General features: G+C 36.2%; 1 protein-coding gene across 3 annotated transcripts in view; it reads left to right on the top strand.

Moving 5' to 3' along the window:
* Nucleotides 1-19,870, top strand: part of KIF3A (kinesin family member 3A) — a 49,416-nt gene that overhangs the window by 13,741 nt on the left and 15,805 nt on the right. For all 3 annotated transcript variants that reach the window (XM_029941889.1, XM_029941888.1, XM_029941887.1), the window contains exons 5-9: nucleotides 9,905-10,010; nucleotides 14,310-14,449; nucleotides 14,851-15,048; nucleotides 15,342-15,516; nucleotides 18,997-19,095. In XM_029941889.1, the coding sequence (XP_029797749.1) occupies nucleotides 9,905-10,010; nucleotides 14,310-14,449; nucleotides 14,851-15,048; nucleotides 15,342-15,516; nucleotides 18,997-19,095 (718 nt within the window). The remainder of the gene's footprint in view (nucleotides 1-9,904; nucleotides 10,011-14,309; nucleotides 14,450-14,850; nucleotides 15,049-15,341; nucleotides 15,517-18,996; nucleotides 19,096-19,870) is intronic.

Below are 19,870 nucleotides of genomic sequence, written 5' to 3'. Positions count from 1 at the left end.
CAGAAATTTTTTAAAGTGTCCAAAAGAAAAAGAAGGGGCACTGAGTGGCTTAGTTGGTTTGAATGTCCAACTTTTGATTTCAGCTCAGGTCGTGATCTCACAGTTTGTGAGATCGAGCCCTCTGTCCCGGTATGCGCTAAGAACATGGAACCTGTTTGAGACTCTCTCTCTCTCTCTCTCTGTCTCCCTCTCTCTGCCCCTCCCTCACTCGCCCTGTGTGTCTCTCTGTTTCTCTCAATATAAATAAATGAACCTAAAAAAAAAAGTCAACACTAATGTGACTTAAAAAAGAACAGGAAAAAAAAAAAGGGGAGGGAAAAATAAAATTTTAAAGTGTCAAAAATTAAGATATTGTAGATGTACTAAAATATTAGTAGTTTTCAGTGTTTCAGAAAAGGGAAATGTGGAATTGCATGCATAAATATTAGAGAATCACAAAATTTGTGAATAGGTACGTAAGGTTGTTAACTGATAAGTTTAGCTGATTCATATTGTTTTTTTTTAAATGGGGATATAATTCAAGGAGGATAATATTCACCCTTTTTAAATTATACAATTTAGCAGTTCTTAGTATATTCACAAGATTATACAACACTCGCTATCTAATTATGGAACATTTTCCTTACCCCCAAAAGAAATGCTGTGCCTCTTAGATGTCACTCCCAACCCCTTCCCCAACCCCCAGTCCTAGGCACCCACTAATCTACTTTTTGTCTGTGTAGATTTGCCTATTTGGGATATATAATATAAAGGAATAATTCAATATGTGGTCTTTTATGACTAGCTTCTTTCATGTAGAGTCATTTTTCATGGTTCATCCATGTTGTAGCACGTGTCCGTACTTACTGTCTTTGTCATTGCTGCATAGCCCTCCATTGTATGGATGTACTGCATTTTGATGATTCCTTCATCACTTGAACATTTGGGTTGTTTCTACTTTTGTCTATGATGAATAATGCTGTTATAAACATACTTACACTCATACAAGTTTTTGTGTGAATATGTGTTTTCAGTTTTCTTGGTTGTGTACCTTTGAGTACAGTTGCTGGATCCTTTGGTAACTGTATATTTAACTATCTGAGGACCCGCCAGACTTTTCCACAGTGGCTATACTATTTTACATTCTCACCACCAGTGTGTGAAGTTTCTAATCTGTCCACATCCTTGTCAGTGCTTGTCTCTCTTTTCATTTAGCCATTTTAGTGGGTATAAAGTGGTATCTCCTGTGGGCACGATTTCCGTGTCTGCAGTGGCTAATGATGTTCAACCTCTTTTCTCGTGCTTATTTGCCATTTGAGTACCTTCCTTTGGAGGAATGTCTGTTTACGTCATTTGCCTGCTTTTAACTGAGTTATTTGTCCTTTGTTATTAAGTTATAATATTTCTTTATATACTCTAGATAGAAGGCATAGAAGGCATACCAGGCATATGAGTTATGCAACTTTTTTTTTTTACCCCATTTATGGGTTATCTTTTCATTTTCTTGTTGGTTTCCTTTGAAACATAAAAATTTTTAACTTTGATTATGTTTATCTATATTTAGTTTTGTTGCTTGTACTTTTGATGTCATATCTAAGAAACCATCGTTTTATCCAAGGGGATGAAGATGTATGCCTTTTTCTTCTAAGAGTTGTATCGTTGCAGCTCTTATATTTAGGTCTTTGACCCATCTTGAGTTAATTTTTGTATATGGTGTGAGGTAGAGGACCGACTTCATTACTGTGCATGTGGATAGCCACTTGTTACAGCACTCTTTATTGAAAACCCTATTTTTATCTCTCATTGCATTTTGTATTTTTCATTGAACCAGTGGATTGTGACAATCTTTGCATATCGGTACAGGAAAGCTTCCTTCTTCTTTTTTCTATTGTCCCTTTTAAAAGCTGCTTACTATTCTTCTTCTTCTTCTTCTTTTTTTTTTGACATAATGTATTTAGCCAGCCCTCTCTTAAACATTTGGGTTGTTGTTGATCTTGCTTTTATAAACAATTCTGTAGTAAATAGTGTTGTACATGTATGATTTCATACATGTCCAGGCATATCTGAGGATAAATTCCTGAAGCTAGACTGCTGGGTCAGGTGGCAAATAATTGGAAAATATTGCCTAATATTTTAAGATATGAGACATAAAAAAGATTAACCTTTAAAATATTAATATTGGAATTTTATCATCAGTTAAAATAATTAAAGAATAATTTGATGGTAGTTGAATATAGAATAACAATAGCTACTGTTGTAGAATTGTGAAGAATACATGTGGAATAATAATGGCTACTCTTAAGCTCTAAAGTGTGGTTGTAGGCACTCAATGCAGTAAATTGTGGTAGTAGTACATATTTATTTCACTTAATCTTCTTAGCAGTTCAGCTTTGTTGACGTGAAAACCGAAACCTAGAGAGGTTTCCTGACTTGATCATGGTCACACATGCGAAGGGTGGTGTCATCCAGAATTCTGGGGGTGGTTTTACGGGTCCTACCATCGTAGCTTGAGTTCTGGTTCTGATCTCTTGAGCAAATTACTTAACCTATGTGAGCCTTAGTTTTGCCACATGCAAATGGAATAACAGTCACTACTTCATAGGATTATTGCCAACGGTAACAAATTAATACAAAATGTTTAAATTAAGGCTTGTTACTTAAGTATTAAATATATGTTAGACTTTTAAAGTTGACTGTATAAACTGAGCTTTTGGAGCAGTGTGTTACAAGCTTAGGTATTTTTTGTTGGACCTTAGTGAAGGCTTATTCTTTAGTGATGATATACATAGTGAAGGTCCAGCTAGGTCCCTTTTTTGCCATTTGTCATCTTTGATGTCAGTTTTGGTAGATACTTTGTTAATTCTATACTTTTACCTTTTAAAAATTTCTCCTTGCACAAACTCTTAGATTAAAAATTATTTAGAAAGAACATTTCCATTTGTACAAGTAATTACAGATCAGATTTATTCTCAGGAACATTTTTGTCAATGTTCACACCTATATTAGATTCAGTGCCCCTTTTTTATAATGTATATTTTGTAATACCCCTTTGATTTTCCTGAAATAAAACTCATATGTTAATAAAATCTACCAACACACATAATTTTTAAAATATAAATATAATGCTCAATTGTTTTTTACTTAGTTACTTTTTAAATTTACCTCGAAGTGAGTCAACATATAGTGCAACAATGATTTCAGGAGTGGATTCCAGTGATTCATCCCCTATGTATAATACTTAGTGCTCATCCCACAAGTGTCTTCCTTAATGCCCCTTGCCCATCTAGCCCACTTCTACTCCCACAAACCCTCCAGTAACCCTCTATTTGTTCTCTATATTTAAGAGTCTCTTATATTTTGTCCCCCTCCCTGTTTTTATATTATTTTTGCTTCCCTTCCCTTATGTTTATCTGTTTTGTATCTTAAATTCCTATATGAGTGAAGTCATAAGATACTTGTCTTTCTCCAACTAATTTCACATAGCATAAACCCTCTAGTTCTATCCACATAGTTGTAAATGGCAAGATTTCATTCTTTTTGATTGCCAAGTACTCCATTGTGTCTAGATACACCACATCTTCTTTATCCATTCATCTATCGATAAATTCCCAGTTATAATATAAATGAGAATAAAAATACAAAAAAAATAAATTGGTAGTATTTCATTATATAAATGCTTAGAGGTGACCACACTCAATAACATAATGAAATAGAGGCATATGTAAACATCATGAATGCAGCTGCTACAAATGCAGACTGTTAGAAGTATGTTGTAGTGGTGATCTAAACACCTTGATTAGGGGGCCCTTGGTGGTTCAGTCAGCTGAGTGTCTAACTCTTGATCTCAGCTGATAATCAGTGTCCTGAGTTCAGGCCCTTTGTCAGGCCCTTTGTTGGACTCCCACTGAATGTGAAGCCTTGTAAAAAATAAAAGAAAACAAACCAAAAAACAACAACAGGGGCTTCTGGGTGGCTCAGTTGGTTAAGTGTCCTTAGTGTCTCACTCTTGAAAGATCAGGTCCTGATCTTACAGTTGGGATTGAGCCCCACGTTTGGGCTCTGCACTGACAGTGTGGAGCCTGCTTGGGATTCTGTCTCTCTCTCTCAAAATAAATAAACTGAAGACGAAATTTTTAACTTCCCCTCCGAATAACAAAAACAAAGAAGCACCTTGCTTGGTTTACTGTCAATGGCATGGTCTTTTAGAATAGAGACTACCTCTTGGTAGAGTTCTGAACAAAATAAAGTTGTTCTTTCCTCAGTTTTGCACATTCTTCTTATTATCATGGAAAAGCACTTTGTCTTTGTATATAACATAGAGTTTGGGTCTAGACTAAGGAAAACATAAATAATTTTTTCATTCATGTGAATCTATTCTAGGACATCAAAATTTCATGGGGCACTTCTTCGGTGATAGACCATCCTGCCCATTTCAGTATATTTAGTATCCATGGCTCCTGCCTCTGACTCCTAATCATGTCCTCAAATGAACCAGAAACTCCCTCTACAAATTTCTGAAACATTCTGGGTTGAGGAGTACCTGCTGCTTTGAGATCTACTGCTTGAGTGTTATAAACTGTATTTGTTATAGAAGTTAAATTTCATGACAAAATTTCTTTTATATTACCCATTTAAGAAAACTTTCATAAATTTAGAATCATATTTTATTTCTTTATCTTTCATATCTAATCAGTTTATCCGTACTTACTAATTGAATTTTAAATTAATGTCATATTGTGATTGGAAATGACCTTAGATTTTGCAGACTACAGCAAGTTAGAAGTGTGTTTCTGCTCTATATAATGACATGAGTGCAGAAAGTGAGAGTAAATACTTAAAAATTTTTATTGTAATTTGATGTTGCCATGACATCAGCTGCATGATTTTTCTATTTTTCAAAAATATTAAATGTTTGCCGGATTAGATATAGATGTGTTGTTCTTTACTGAGAAGGAAAATTTATCATCTGTAAATAATATAGACCAGTAATTTTCAAACCGTTAAAGGACTAAAAACATTTAATGCATTCATCATACCAGACCTCATATGGAAGCACTGTGTGCAAAGCACATGGAAGTGAAGCTCTCTGTAGGACCTGTCCGGGCTTGAGGACCGCGGCCTCCTGCAGCGGCCCTCCCGGCTGCCGTGGGCTGTCTGCGGCTTTCAGAGCAGTTTGACACCCGTGGTTTATAGAGACCACCATACTCCTTTACTATTAAAAAAATTAGAGTATATTTATACCTTATGACAAGGTAAAGAGTAATTTTTTCCTAATGTATAAATATATCTGATAAATTTTTACAAAAAATACCAAAAAACTCCCAAGCCCTCAAGTAGATCTCAACTCAACACCTGGAATTTGGAGTGTCTGCTCTTGTGATTTTTGTCTTTGGGGTTGTTTTTACATTAAAACATTTTTTTCAATTTAATTAGGGAGAGAGTCCAAGGAGGAGGGGCAGAGAACAGATTGAAAGAGAGAGAGAGAGAGAAAGAAAAAATCCCAAGCAGGCTGGGTGGTGTCAGCGCAGAGCCTGACGAGGGGCTCCATCTCATGAACTGTGAGATTGTGACCTAAGCTGGTATCGAGTTGGACATTTAACTAACTCAGCCACCCAGGCACTCCTGGGGTTGTTTTTTTTTTTAAGCCTTTGTTTGTCTTTTTTGTCTGTGAGGTCTTACGGCCTGTGAAATGGTTCTCCCCACTGGCAGCCACAGACCTCAGCCTCTCATTTCACTTTATAGGCATTCTGTGTTTTAAGGTGCTTTGCTTTATTGCGCTTTCCAGATACTGTGTTTTACCCTGTGTCGAGCAACCTCTTGGCACCATTTTTCAAAGAGCACTTGCTCATTTCTTGTCTCTGTGTCACATTTTGGTAATTACTACAATTATTTCAAAGTTTTTCATTATTAACATATTTGTTATCATAATCTTTGATCAGTGATTTTTGAATTTACTATTATAATTCTTTTGGTATGCCACGAACCACACCCACATAAAACAGCAAACTGAATAAATGTTGCGTGTGTTCTGACTCCACTGACTGGCCATTCCCCATCTCTGTTCCCTCCTTGCGGCTCTCTATTCTCTGACACATTGCAATATTGAAATTAGGCTAATTAACCGTATAGCAGCCTTTTAAGTGTTCAGGTGAAAGGAAGAGTCACACGTCTCTTTAAATCAAAAGCTAGAAATGATTAAGCTTAGTGAGGGAAACCTATTGAAAGCCAAGATAGGTGGAGAGTCAGGCTTCCTGAACCAAACAGCAAATTTTGTCTGTAAAAGGAAAGTTCCTGAAGGAAATTAAAGTGCTACTCTAGTGAACACAGAGATAAGAAAGCAAACAGCCTTATTGCTGATGTAGAGAAAGTTTTAGTGGTTTGGATACAAGATCATATTAGCCATAACATTCTCTTAGGCCAAAGCCTAATCCAGGGAAAAGCCCTAACTTTCTTTAATTCTGTGAAGGCTGAGAGAGGTGAGGAGGTTTGTAGAAGAAAAATCTGAAGATAGAACAGAAGTCGGTTCATGAGGTTTAAGGAAGGAAGCCATTTCGGTAACATGAAAGTGCAAGCTGAAGTAGCATGTGCTAATGCAGAAGCTGTAGCAAGTTTTCTAGGAGATTTTGCTAAGATAATTCATGAAGGTGGCTACCATAAACAACAGATCTTAGTGTAGATGACAGCTTTCTATTGGAAGGAGATGCCATCTAAGACTTGCGTAGATGGAGAGGTGAAGTCAGTGCCTGGCATCAAAGCTTCGAAGGACACACTGACTCTCCTATTAGGGGCTAATGCAACCGATGACTGCTAAGTTGAAGCCACTGCTCGTTGAACGTTCTGAAAACTGCTAGGGCCCCGAAGAATTATGCTAAATATACTCTGACTTTCCTCTGTAAACAGAATGACAAGGCCTGGATGAGAGCACGTCTGTCTTACAACATGGTTTACTGAATATATCTTTTTTAAATGTTTATTTATTTTGCAAGAGGGAGAGCATGAACAGGGGTGGGGGCAGAGAGAGAGAGAGAGAGAGAGAGAAAATCCCTCATAGGCTCCATGCTATCCGTGCAGAACTTGATGTGGGGCTAGATCCCACAGACTTTAAGATCATGAGGGGCACCTGGGTGGCTCAGTCAGTTAGGCGTCCGGCTTCGGCTCAGGTCATGATCTCATGGTTCGTGGGTTCGAGCCCCGTGTCAGGCTCTGTGCTGACAGCTAGCTCAGAGCCTGGAGCCTGCTTCAGATTCTGTGTCTCCCTCTTTCTCTGACCCTCTTCTGTTCACACTGTCTCTCAAAAATAAATAAATAAATAAATAAACCAGAAAAAAAAAGATCATGACCTGAGCCAAAAATCTAAAGTCAGATGCTCACCCAACTGAGCCACCTAGTTGCCCAAGTTTATTGAATATTTTAAGTCTGCCATTGAGATATACTGAGAAACAAAAATTTCTTTCAAAATATTATTGCTCATTGACAATGCACCTGGGCACCTAAGGGCGCTGATGCAGCTGTACAATGAGATGAGTGTTGTTTTCATGTCTGCTAACACTACACCCATTCAGCAGCCCATCAGTTAAGTCTTGTTATTGAAGAAATACATTTCCTAAGGCTGTAGCTGCCATAGAGAGTTATTTCTTTAATGAATCTGGGCAAAGTACATTGAAAATCTTCCAGAAAGGATTGACCTTTCTAGATGCCATTAAAATCGTCCGTGATTCATGGGAAGAGATCAAAATACCAGCATTGACAGGACTTTGAAAGAAGTTGATTCCAGCCCTCATGGATGACTGTGAGGGGTTCAAGACTTCAGTGGAGGAAGTCAGCGCAGATGTGGTGGGAACACTAGGAGAACTAGGCTTAGAAATGGAGCCTGAAGCTGTGGCTGGCTTGCTGCAGTCTCATGATAAAAGTTTAATGGATAAGGAGTTGCCTCTTCTTTTTTTTTTTTTAATGTTTGTTTATTTTAGAGAGGGAGAGACAGAGTGCCAGTGGGGGAGGGGCAGAAAAAGAGGAAGACACAGAATCTGAAGTAGGGTCCAGGCTCTGAGCTGTCAGCACAGAGCCCGACGCAAGGCTCAAACCCACAACCGTGAGATCGTGACCTGAGCCCAAGTCAGACACTTAACTGAGCCACCCAGGTGCTCCGATATGGAGTTGCTTCTAATGGATGAACACAGAAAGTGGTTTCTTGAGATGGAATCTACTCCTGGCAAAGATACTTTGAAGATTGTTAAAATGACAAGGGATTTGGAATATTTCATAAACTTGTTGATAAAGCATTGGCAGGGTTTAAGAGGATTGACTTCAGTTTTGAAAAAAGTTCTACTGTGGGTAGAAGCTACCAAACAGCATCATATTCTATGGAGAAATCATTCTTGAGGAATCCATCACTACAGCAGGCTTTGTTATCTTAGATAATTGCCACAACCACCCTAGCCTTCAGTTACTGCCCCCCTCAGTCAGGCAGGACCCTCTACCAGCAAAAAGATGATGACTGGCTGAAAACTTAGATGATGGTTAGCATTTTAAGCAATAAAATATTAAAAATTTTTTTTTGTTTATCCATTTTAAGAGAGAGAGTGTGAGAGAGAGGAGGCGAAGAGAGAGAATCCCAACCAGGCTCTTTGCTGCAGGGCTGGAATCCAGTAACCTCAAGATCATGACCTCTGCTGAGAGTTGGACTAATTAATGTTCAGCCAACTGAGTCATCCAGGCACCCCATGAAATATTTCTTAATTAAGGTTTATACACACTGTTTTTTAGGCATACTATTATTGCACACTTAATAGATTACAGTACAGTATAAATGTAATTTTATATATACTAGGAAACCAAAAAATTCATTTGACTTGGTTTATTTCAGTCTGCAGCCCAACCCACAGTAGCTGTGAGGTGTGTCTGTATTTTGTTGACTTGTGGAGGTCACTTCTAGGACCTAACAAAGTGAATTTCAGCTTTCTAACACTGTATTTTACGTAAACCTATCCTAAATACGTCCTTCAAATTTGATGAAAGTTCTTATAAGGTTATTCATAGAAAGGTAATGTTTTTACATAGATGCCATAGGTCTGATTATTTCACTCCATTGTTTGCATTCCTCCAGTGGCTTCAAGTTGCTGTTAAGATAAGGACCAATAGGGGCACCTGGGTGGCTCAGTTGGTTAAGTGTCTGAATTCAGCTCATGGTTTGTGAGTTCGAGCCCTGCGTTGAGCCCCCCGTCGGGCTCCGTGCTGACAGCTCAGAGCCTGGAGCCTGCTTCAGATTCTGTATCTCTCTCTCTCTGTGTCCCTCCCCCACTCTCACTCAGTCTCTTTTTCTCAAAAAAAAAAAAAAAGAAAAAGAAAAAGAAAGAAAAGAAAAAAAAAGAAAAAATGAAAAAAGATAAAGACCAATAATTGTGCTTCATGTTCTCTCTGCCTACCTCTCTAGCCAGGTATTCCGCCTGTTTCTCCCCAGCTTCCTACACTTTCCAGCCAATCTGGCTTTTTTGTTTTTTTACTTTTTCTGAGTGCTTAGTTTTTTTCCCATTTCAGGATCCTATCACATACTCTTTTCTTGCTACCCTAACCTGGATTGGCTGCCTCTTATTTTATCAAGTTTTAGCTTAAGCATCATCTTGTGGAAACTATGTTTTAGTCTTGTTATAATGCATTCTCATGCTGTCTTGTAATTTTTTGCTTTGTGACATTATTACCAATTGAAGTAGTGTTATTTTTCATTTGTATGTTCTTTCATAGATAGTCACCTGCACAAGTGTAGGGACTATGACTACGTTGTCCATCACTATATCATCACTGTGGAGCAGAGTGTCCACTGCGTAGTAGCTGTTTGATAACTGTGGAAGAATTCTGGATACGTGCATAAAATCTTATGGTCATTTCTTTCTTTCTTTCTTTCTTTCTTTCTTTCTTTCTTTTTGTTTAGGTTAAAGAAAGACCTGATGTGGGAGTTTATATCAAAGACTTATCTGCTTATGTGGTAAATAATGCCGACGATATGGATAGAATTATGACTCTAGGCCACAAAAATCGTAAGTGATAGTGCATAATTGCGATTGAACATTTATGTGCTGAGTAGGCTTTTATTTATAAGAATGATTTTTTAAAATCCTCACGGTGAACTTTGATTGTACTAAACTACTATTTTATGATTGAGGAAACTGAGACTTAATATAAGTAATTTGTCTAAGGTATGTATACTACTTAGTAAGTGGCAGAGTATTTGAACCTAGATTAGTCATCATTAACCAAGCTCTTTACTGCCTCCCTTTTCTTGAGAAGAAAAGCAAACCAAAATTAAATGAAATTCTTTTTCCTCCCTGCTTAAAAAAATTGTTTTTAATGTCTTTATTTTATTTTGAGAGAGAGAGAGACAGAGAGTGAGTGGGGGAGGGGCAGAGAGAGAGGGAGACACAGAATCTGAAACAGGCTCCAGGCTCTGAGCTGTCAGCACAGAGCCCGACACAGGGTTTGAACCCACGGACCATGAGCCGAAGTCAGATGCTTAACTGACTGAGCCACCCAGGTGCCTGTAAACGAAATTCTTTTTAAGAATTACTTGAAGTTTTGTCTAAAGAATAAAAAACTTCAGCACTGTTTAAACACATGCTGCCTCAGGCCTAGTACTAGCAGCAATTAGAGATCAGAGATTAGAAAAAATAAGAACATAGAAAGTAAACATTAAAAAAATTTTTGGGGGGTAGACTGTAAATCTAGCTAGCTCAAAGAAATTAAAGAAAAGTTAAGTCAATTGTGTTCCGGTAAACCAAGTAATAGAAACAAACTGAATAATAACAGAAAATGGGCAAAAGATATATATGCGTATTTTATTCAAAGAACTATACACAACAACCAGCATATGAAACTATGTTCACCATGACAAGTAATCAGGAAGATGTGTATTAGAACAGCAGCGGGAGGTATTTTACCCATTGTTTTGGGTGAAGGGTATCCGGGTTCATGAAGCTCTGAAGATCCGGGCACTGGTGATGGAAGTATAAGGTGCTGCAGCCTTTCCGAAGGGCAGTGGAACAGGATCTGTGGACAGTTTCAGAGTGCTTTCCTTTTGACCCAGTGTTTCTAATTCTAACACTATCTATCTACCTACCTATTTATCTACCTATGTTGATATATATATGTAGAAAAATATATTTTTTTAATATTTAAGTCATCTTTACACTCAGTATGAAGCTCGAACTCACAACCCTGAGATTGAGTTGTATGCTCTTCTGGGCACCTGTAGAGGTCCAGGCACCTCTAGAAAAATATTTTTAGACATAAACAAAATGCTGTATCACAAATTATTTGTAATAGCAAAAGTTTGATGTAGTCCAAATAGCTGTCAGTAAAACATTGGCTGTATAAAATAAGGTACAGAATTAACTATGGACCGTAGTGAAGTTGTAAAAAAAAAAAAAAAAAGTTAAATCTACTTATAGAGACCTGATTTTCCAGATAATATCATTAAATGAAAAGAAAGCAAATCACAGAATAGTATGTACTGTATCATCCCATTTATATATGTAAAAAAGCCAAATTGTTAAACAACTGTGCATTTGGGGTGTGTGTGGGGTATGTGTGTGTGTTTGTGTGTGTGTGTGATCTTGTGTGTATGTTAAATACAAAGTGAAAGAATATTAGTGATTACCTTTAGGGAAGGGGAAGTAAGATTGGACAAAAGGGATATCTGGAGCCTTTACTTTGTTTTTGAATGTCTGTATTTTCAAAATTTTTTATGCCGGGAATATGATTGTGTTGCTTATTCTGTAAAAAAATTTTTTTTGACTTAAGATTCCATTCACAGTAGTTATAAAAACTCCCCACTAAAAACTGAGAATTGGGGTGTCTGGGTGGCTCAGTTGGTTAAGCATCTGACTCTTCATTTTGGCTCTGGTGATGATCTTGCACTTCATGAGTTCAAACCCCATGTCATGCTCTGTACTGATGTGTGGAGCCTGCTTGGGATTCTCTCTCTCCCTCTCTTTCTGCCTCTCCCCTGCTCACACTTTCTCCCTGTCTCTCTCAAAAATGAATAAACTTTAAAAAAACAAAAACAACAAAAAAATAAATGAGAATTAATTTAATTTGGTATGTGAGATTGATTCAAGGAAAACAGTTCTAATGAGAGAAATAAAATGAAATGAAGACAAAGGCATTTTAACACCTAAGATAGCAGAGAGGAAAATACTCTTAATTAATAGATTGAATCCCAAGAATTAGATATTTAGTACAAATATCCAAATAGAAAAGTTATAACATAAAAATACTGATTTTATCATATTGAAATAGAGTAAAATAACTCTCTAGAGGACAATAGCAGAGGCAGGAATGTGACAGTAAAAGCTGTTATTCTAAATAGATGAAAGATTGATACAAAGATAAAATTGGTTCTCATTTTGTGCAGGAGGTCATAGTATACAAATAGTTAATTTTACACTTAAGAAAATAAATCATTTCATTTCATGAATGCGTGACCTACCTAACAACTAAAATGCAAATTTAAGATAGTCACTTTTGCATAGCAGGCACTATTGTGAATTGGCTAATATTTCTGTACAGCAGTGTTTTTCAGCCATTAAACAATAATAATTTTCTTTTAAAAATTTTCTTTTTGAGTAGCTGATCCATACATATGTTTTAAAAATCAAAAGGCACAAAAGTAAACATTGAACAACAAGTCTTTCTCGTACCCTTGGGTCTGTCACCTAGTTCCCGCCCCAGTGGCAACCTCCATTCTTTCCCTCGTACCCTTCCTGAGAGAGTCTGGGAATGTCCATGTGCAGTTTTACAGAAAGTGCTTGTCCTTTTCTCAGGAGTCAAATAATAGTAGTATTGATCCACTTGAGGGTGTTGTTTTGCAAATCATTTCATATTAACATATGGTAGACCTTTTAAAATAACTATATAATATTTCACTGGATGGATCTACATAATGTATTTACCCAGTATTTTATTCATGGACTTTTGTGTTGTTTTTACTCTTGCTGTTATGAGCAATACTGTAGTAAATATTCTTTTATCTATGAGTCTATACACATATGGTAATATTTATACGATAAGTTTCCCTTACCATCTTGGAAAACATAAGTATTTAATTTTTTTCTTTTTTTTAAGTTTATTAATTTATTTTGAGAGAGACCGAGACAGCATGAGTGGGAAGGAGGGAGGGGTGCACAGAGAGAGAGGGAGAGAAAGAGGGAATTCCAAGCAGGGTCCATAGTGCCAGCTGAGAGCCCACATGGGCCTTGAAGTCACAAAACTGAGATCATGACCTGAGCCGAATCCAAGAGTTGGACACTTAAACCGACTGAACCAGCCTGGTGCCTCTCATTTTTTTCTTCTAAAATAAATATTTTGACAAAATTAAAAGTATGAAATTTTGTTTTATTTCCATATGTGATATGTCTAGGTTGGAGCATTGAGTCAACTTGACTGCGGCAAGCTGTTTTCTCCTTAGGGATTGTAACATTTCAGTGTAGCTTGTCTGTTGCATTGCTTTGTTTTCATAACTGGAAGTAAAGAAAAATCACAGTCATAAATAACATACTCTACTTAGATTGCAAAAATAATATGCTCTCAAATATTTAATATCAGTTTCTTACATGTTTACTCCCACCCAAACTGAAAAATCCTGCTGCAGTGTGCTTTGATAATCACATAGCTGTGAAACTCTTTCGACCCTTTGGTCCAGTAGTTCCAGTTTGAAAAATATATCCCATAGACATAATCCTTAGGTGAAAGAAAGGTATCTGCTCAAAGATGCTCATATTGGTGTTCCTCATGAGGACCTAAAATGGGAATAGCAAAATCAAATTTAGTAAAATTGGCAAGTTGTTTTTGCATGGAAATATAGGAGATAGTGTTAAGTGGAAAAAATTAGAAGAAAAAATAATACTCTGTGGAAACATGTATGTATATTACTACTATCAGATGTTAAGTGGTATCAGATCAGATTTTTAACGATTAAAAAAAGTTTTAATAGTGGTGTTACTGTTTTTTAAATGTTTATTTATTTTGAGAGAGAGAGAGAGAGAGAGAGAGAGAGACAGGGGATGGGCAGAGAGAGAGAGAATCCCAAACAGGCTCCATGCTATCAGTACAGAGACTGACACAAGTCTCAAACTCATGAACCACAAGATCATGACCAGAGTTGAAATCCATAGCCGGACGCTGAACTGACTGAGCCACTCTGGGTACAGGGTAGATCAGAGGGTCGGAAGAGTTTTACAGCTATGCGATTATCAAAGCACACTGCAGAAGCATTTACTTTTTAAAAATGTTTAATAGGCCCTGGTGTTAAACTTTTTAAGAATTTCCTTCCTTTCTTCAAGGTTCTGTTGGCGCAACTAACATGAATGAACACAGTTCCCGTTCCCATGCCATCTTTACAATTACTATAGAATGCAGCGAAAAAGGCGTTGATGGTAACATGCATGTCAGAATGGGGAAGCTCCATCTTGTAGACCTTGCTGTAAGTAACAGGATACCACCTAAGGAATAACCCTTGTAGTGTTTTACATTTAATAAGTGAATAAAAATTCAGGTGACAATGTGTGATTTACATACAGTTTTTAAGTTGTTTACTTGTGTGCGTGTTTAACTTATTCTTTATTATGGAATATTTTGAATGTATACAGAAGTAGTTGAAATAGTTAGAATGATCTCCCATGTACCCACGACCCAACTTCAGCAATGACCAGTTCATTTTTCATGTTTCATTTTTGCTTTTAGCCACTTTTTCCCTCCTGTATTATTTTGAAGCAAATTCCAGATATCATATCACATTTTTCAGTGTCAAATTTTGTTTTAAACTGACAGAGGCATATTCTTTACTTTTCATTTCGCTTTTTTTCTGTCTTTGTTTATTGCTAGGGTTCAGAAAGGCAGGCAAAAACTGGAGCTACTGGACAGCGCCTGAAGGAAGCCACAAAAATCAATCTTTCCCTTTCCACCCTGGGTAATGTAATTTCGGCCTTGGTTGATGGAAAAAGCACTCATGTTCCTTATCGCAACTCTAAATTGACTCGTCTTCTTCAAGATTCCTTAGGAGGAAATTCAAAAACCATGATGGTAAGACTTAATTGTGGAATACTTAACATCAGCCAAATTTCAGATTCCTGTTTATGTATTGGCATGACTTTTTAAAAACTTTTGATATTTTACTTTTTTTTTATTTTGGAAGAACACCTTGTATGCTAACCCATCTAATGGTGTTTGGAAATTGTGTGATTGATGCTTTCTTGTTCCAGAAGGCCAGAGAGGAACTATCTGTGCTTCAGAAATTCCTTTTGATCTATTTGTAATAGTAGTATTAATTTTGACTGCGTCAAGGGTAAAAATGTTTTGTATTCCTGATTCAACAGTGTGCAAATATTGGGCCAGCAGATTACAATTATGATGAAACTATTAGTACATTACGATATGCTAACCGTGCTAAGAATATTAAAAATAAAGCTAGAATCAATGAAGATCCAAAGGATGCTTTGCTTCGTCAGTTTCAGAAAGAAATAGAAGAACTGAAAAAAAAGCTTGAAGAAGGTAACTTTTTCACAAAATATTAATGTTAATGTTGGCTAAAAATATGTTGTTTAACCACTAAGTGTTCTAATAAAAATCACTTATTTAAATTCTTTGAGCATCTAACTTTGATATTTTAAGGAATATTTCTGCAAGGTAACTTGATACATACTTTAACATTTTTATATTAAGTTTAACGACGTAATATTTGTGTATGTAATTCTAAAGAATTGGTTTAATTTAAACCTCCATCTCAGTCCCCATGACCTTTTTATAGATTTCATTTGACCACTTACCCAGTAATGAATTTTTTTTGTCTATGTTTAGGTGAAAATGACCCAGAGTTGTTTGGGAAAGCTGTCAGGCACTAATGATCAGAGTAAAGAAAGCTATCAGAGAGTCATGGGTAAACCACACTTACTCTAAGTGAAAATTCATTGTGTGGCTTTGAAAATGTGCTTTCGTGCTCAAATTTGAACATGAGATTCTTTTGAGGAATCCTTTTCTAACAAGGTGTTAGAAGGTTAGAAAGTTTGAAGACCTTGTGCAAGAGGGTGAGAAAAATACCAGGTGTCATTAAGTGCTCGGTGACTCTGCCCTTCATGCTAAGAACAGATTGGCCTAAGGGCTGCTTTGCATAGCAGGTAAACAGAGGGCTTTAGAATAGCTTTTTGACAGTTTATGGGGAAACTGGATACTTCAGATGTGAACTCCAACATCACAGATGTTTGGAGAGGGTACTGATCGAAAAATTTGAGTAAGATTATTGAGGAAAAGCAGTAATCGAGTTGCCTCTTAGATGATGAAATTTGGTATTTTAAGTATGACCACTAGGTGGTATTTATAGTCAGTATGTTTTAAAGATTTAAGTTTCTTAGATTTGTTAATGTTCACTTCATCCTTTATTTTGCTGCCTTTATTTTTTTACATTTTTTCATTGTGGCAAAATTCACGTTGTGTAATAATTACCATTTTAACTATTTTTATTCTGTTTATTCAGTATATTAACCTTGTTCTGCAACCATTACCACTGTCCATCCCTAAAACTTTTTAATCATCCCAAAATGAAACTCTATACCCATTAAACATTTATTGTCCGGTCCCCTCTCTGCCTCAGCCCCTATTCTATCTCGGAATTTGACTATTCTAGATAAGTCAAATAAGTAAAATCATATAATGTGCTTTTATGTCTGGCTAATTTTGCTTAGTATGAAGTCCTCAGGGTTCAATGACGTTATAGCATGTGTCAGAATTTCCTTCTTTTTAAAGGCTGAATGATACTCATTCTTTGTATACCCCACATTTTGTTTCTTCGTGCACCTGTTGAAGGGCACTTGAGTTGCTTCTGCCTTTTGACCACTGTGAATAATCGTGCTCTGAATGAGGGGGTACAGATGCGTGTTTGAGTTCTTGCATTCACCTATTTGGGGTATATACCTAGAAGTGGAATTGTTGGATCATGTGATAATGCTGACTTTATTTTTAAAACATTTCATTTCATTTCATTGATGCTTATTACATTTGTTTCTATAATCCAGTTAAGAGTGTTGTGATTAATACAGTTGATCATATAAATGATAAAAAAGGAAAAGCATTAAAAGAATGACTTTTTAAAAACTTTTTATAGACTTATGGAAAACTTAGGTATATAGTGAGTTACTATATAGTCATTATACAGCTTCCTCTAATGTTAACATGTTCTATGTTTATAGCACAATTATTGGAACTAGGAAACTTAACAGTGGTACAAACGTATTAACTAATCTGTCGATCTTATTCAGATGTTGAATTTTTCCTCACAAAATGCCATTTTTCTTCAGTTCAGAATGTAGTCTAGGATCACACGTTGCATTTCGTTGTCAGGACCTTTTAGTCTCCTCCCGTCTCCACTTCCTCACCTTTCTTTGTCTTTCATGGTCTTCACACTGTAAAGGTCATATATTTGTAGACTGTTCCTCAGTTTGGGTTGTCTGTAGTTCTCTGATAATTATTCTGCAAGATTCTTCACTATAAATTTTATCCTTTGACGTGTTATGGTATGTCTCGTGGGAACATACTCTGAAAAATTACAAAAAGATTCTGTTTCTTATCGTACTTTCCTGCACTAACTTTAACACCCATCAGGGCTTCTTGCCTGTAGCAATAAATCTGTGGCATTTGCTCAGTGGTGACTTTTCTTCTCATTCCTTCTAATGTTTAATGTTTGGAATTCTCTTGGGAGACGGAACAGTCCCTTCTCCCTTATTGGTTTATTCATTCAGTTATTTATTTACGGTAGTATGACTCATGGATATTAATTTTAGTTTGTGTGTAATAATACAGTAATATCACTGTTTGTTTTATTGCTCAAATTACTTGATCTTCGGCCATAGGGCCTCTCAGGGTGGTTGCTCCATCCTTTCAAAATGCTCCCGTCACTTTTTTGGTTTTTGGTTTTGAGCACTTACTTACCTCTGGCATCATACGTGTTTTAGGCCCATTTTATATTTTCCCTGCCCCAGTCTTAAAACCATCTGTTTCTCCCTAGTTCCTGTCACTGGAGAATGGTATTTAGAAATCAAGATTTGGACGTTAGGTGCACTTACTGCTGAAAGGTGTCATTGTTACTAGGCCTAAAGAAAATATTTTTAATGAATTCTTTCTCCCAATACACTGGCTTCCATTGTTTATTGTTGTTTAAATATTATCATTTGTGATTAGTGTATATTTTTCTTCTGAAATTACCTTTTTTTAAGGCATTTCTTACATGGACAGTGTTATTTTAAAAAAACTATTGTGGAGGTGATATAATACTGCTGTCACTTGATATTAGTTTAATTATTCCCTTTTATTTGATTTTTTTGTTTTTCATTTTAAGTCATACTTGGGGTGCCTGACTGGCTCATTTGGAAGAGCACATGTGACTCTTGACCTCAGGGTTGTGAGCTAGAGGCCCACGTTAGGTGTAGAGATTACTTAAAAGACATATCTTTTAAAAAAGTTACTATACTCTTTGTACAAATAAGCCCTTATTCTTTTGAAACACTTGTTATGACATAGTCCTAAAAGTGGAATCACTATGTTAGATGACAGTTTTATGATTCTTAAAAAAAATATGCTGGTTGAATGAGCTATTTAACATCTTAAACAGAAAACCGATGAGAAAATGGTCTCCCAAAGAGATCACTTTTTCAAAAAACCGAAATAATAACTTTAACATGAAACTTTTATGTATACTTAGAACTGTTTGTAAATTAATCATTTGAAATTTTAAGTAGATCAGAATTTAACTTCTCTTGAAGAACTTTAAAATAAAGCCTCTGTGTACATCGTATCTATTCCTGAGGTTAGGGTGTGTGATGTACTGTTGAGGACTATTAAAGTCCGGTTTGTTGAGGGCAACAAAAACTTAATGAAGAAAATGATACCGGTCATGACCTACCTAGTCTAGAATATAAATCTTGTGAAATTTATCATGTAAAATCTTGTAAAAATATAAATTTTGTAAAATTTCTGTTCAAGGGGAAGAAATATCAGGCTCTGATATCAGTGGATCAGAGGAGGAAGAGGATGAAGAGGGTGAGGTTGGAGAAGATGGAGAGAAGAGGAAAAAAAGAAGGGGTAAGTTCTTTTTAGCGTTCTAGAAATTAACTGGGATTGCTACCTACATATGATTTCACATTCCTAATGCAGTTGAGTGCGTGTCTTTTCTTTTGCCATTTTTAGTTATGGTAGAAATTCAAACAAGAAATATGCCATATACGTGGGTAACTTTGCCTTATTTTTTCTTCTAGTGCTGATCTATTTATAGCTGAATCAGAATACCATATGTTCTACTTTTTTACAATTTAGAATTGTAAAAATCTGTGATAGTGGTTATACCATGTTAAGATTTCATTCAGGGTTTTGATTTGATGTGGGAACTTTGGTCTGTGTTAGGAACCTAAAAAAATTTTTTTTTTTAAGGAAGTCAAGATAATTTGGAGCTTTTCTCAAGCATGGTTAGGCTTTAGAAGTCACTGAATTTTTAAAATGATAACTTTGTGAGGATTTTATGTTTTAATTTAATACTCTTAAAATGTACTTTCATTCTTATTCCTTTATGGGGCATTTGTTGCCAAGAGTGAAGTAAGCTTGTGTTTACTGTGATAAGGTAATAGGCAAAGGAGAGAGACGTATTATGGTGGCCCACTTTTCAAGCCTTTGTGCTCTGAGTGTTTGTTTATTTCAGAACTCTCTTCCATTAATGTGGATCATTAATGTGTGGATCATTGTTTTCAAGCTGGTGCATATTTTGCTTGTCTTATTAAAATGATCTTGCTGAAAATAAACCCAGAGGTCCCAAATTTTAAAATGAAAGGTCCCATAACTTCAAAAGACAGGAAGAACGTGATTT

This window comes from Suricata suricatta, chromosome 6 (genome assembly GCF_006229205.1).
Source record: "Suricata suricatta isolate VVHF042 chromosome 6, meerkat_22Aug2017_6uvM2_HiC, whole genome shotgun sequence".
Lineage (NCBI taxonomy): Eukaryota > Metazoa > Chordata > Mammalia > Carnivora > Herpestidae > Suricata > Suricata suricatta.
This window is presented reverse-complemented; position numbering and strand designations above follow the sequence as displayed.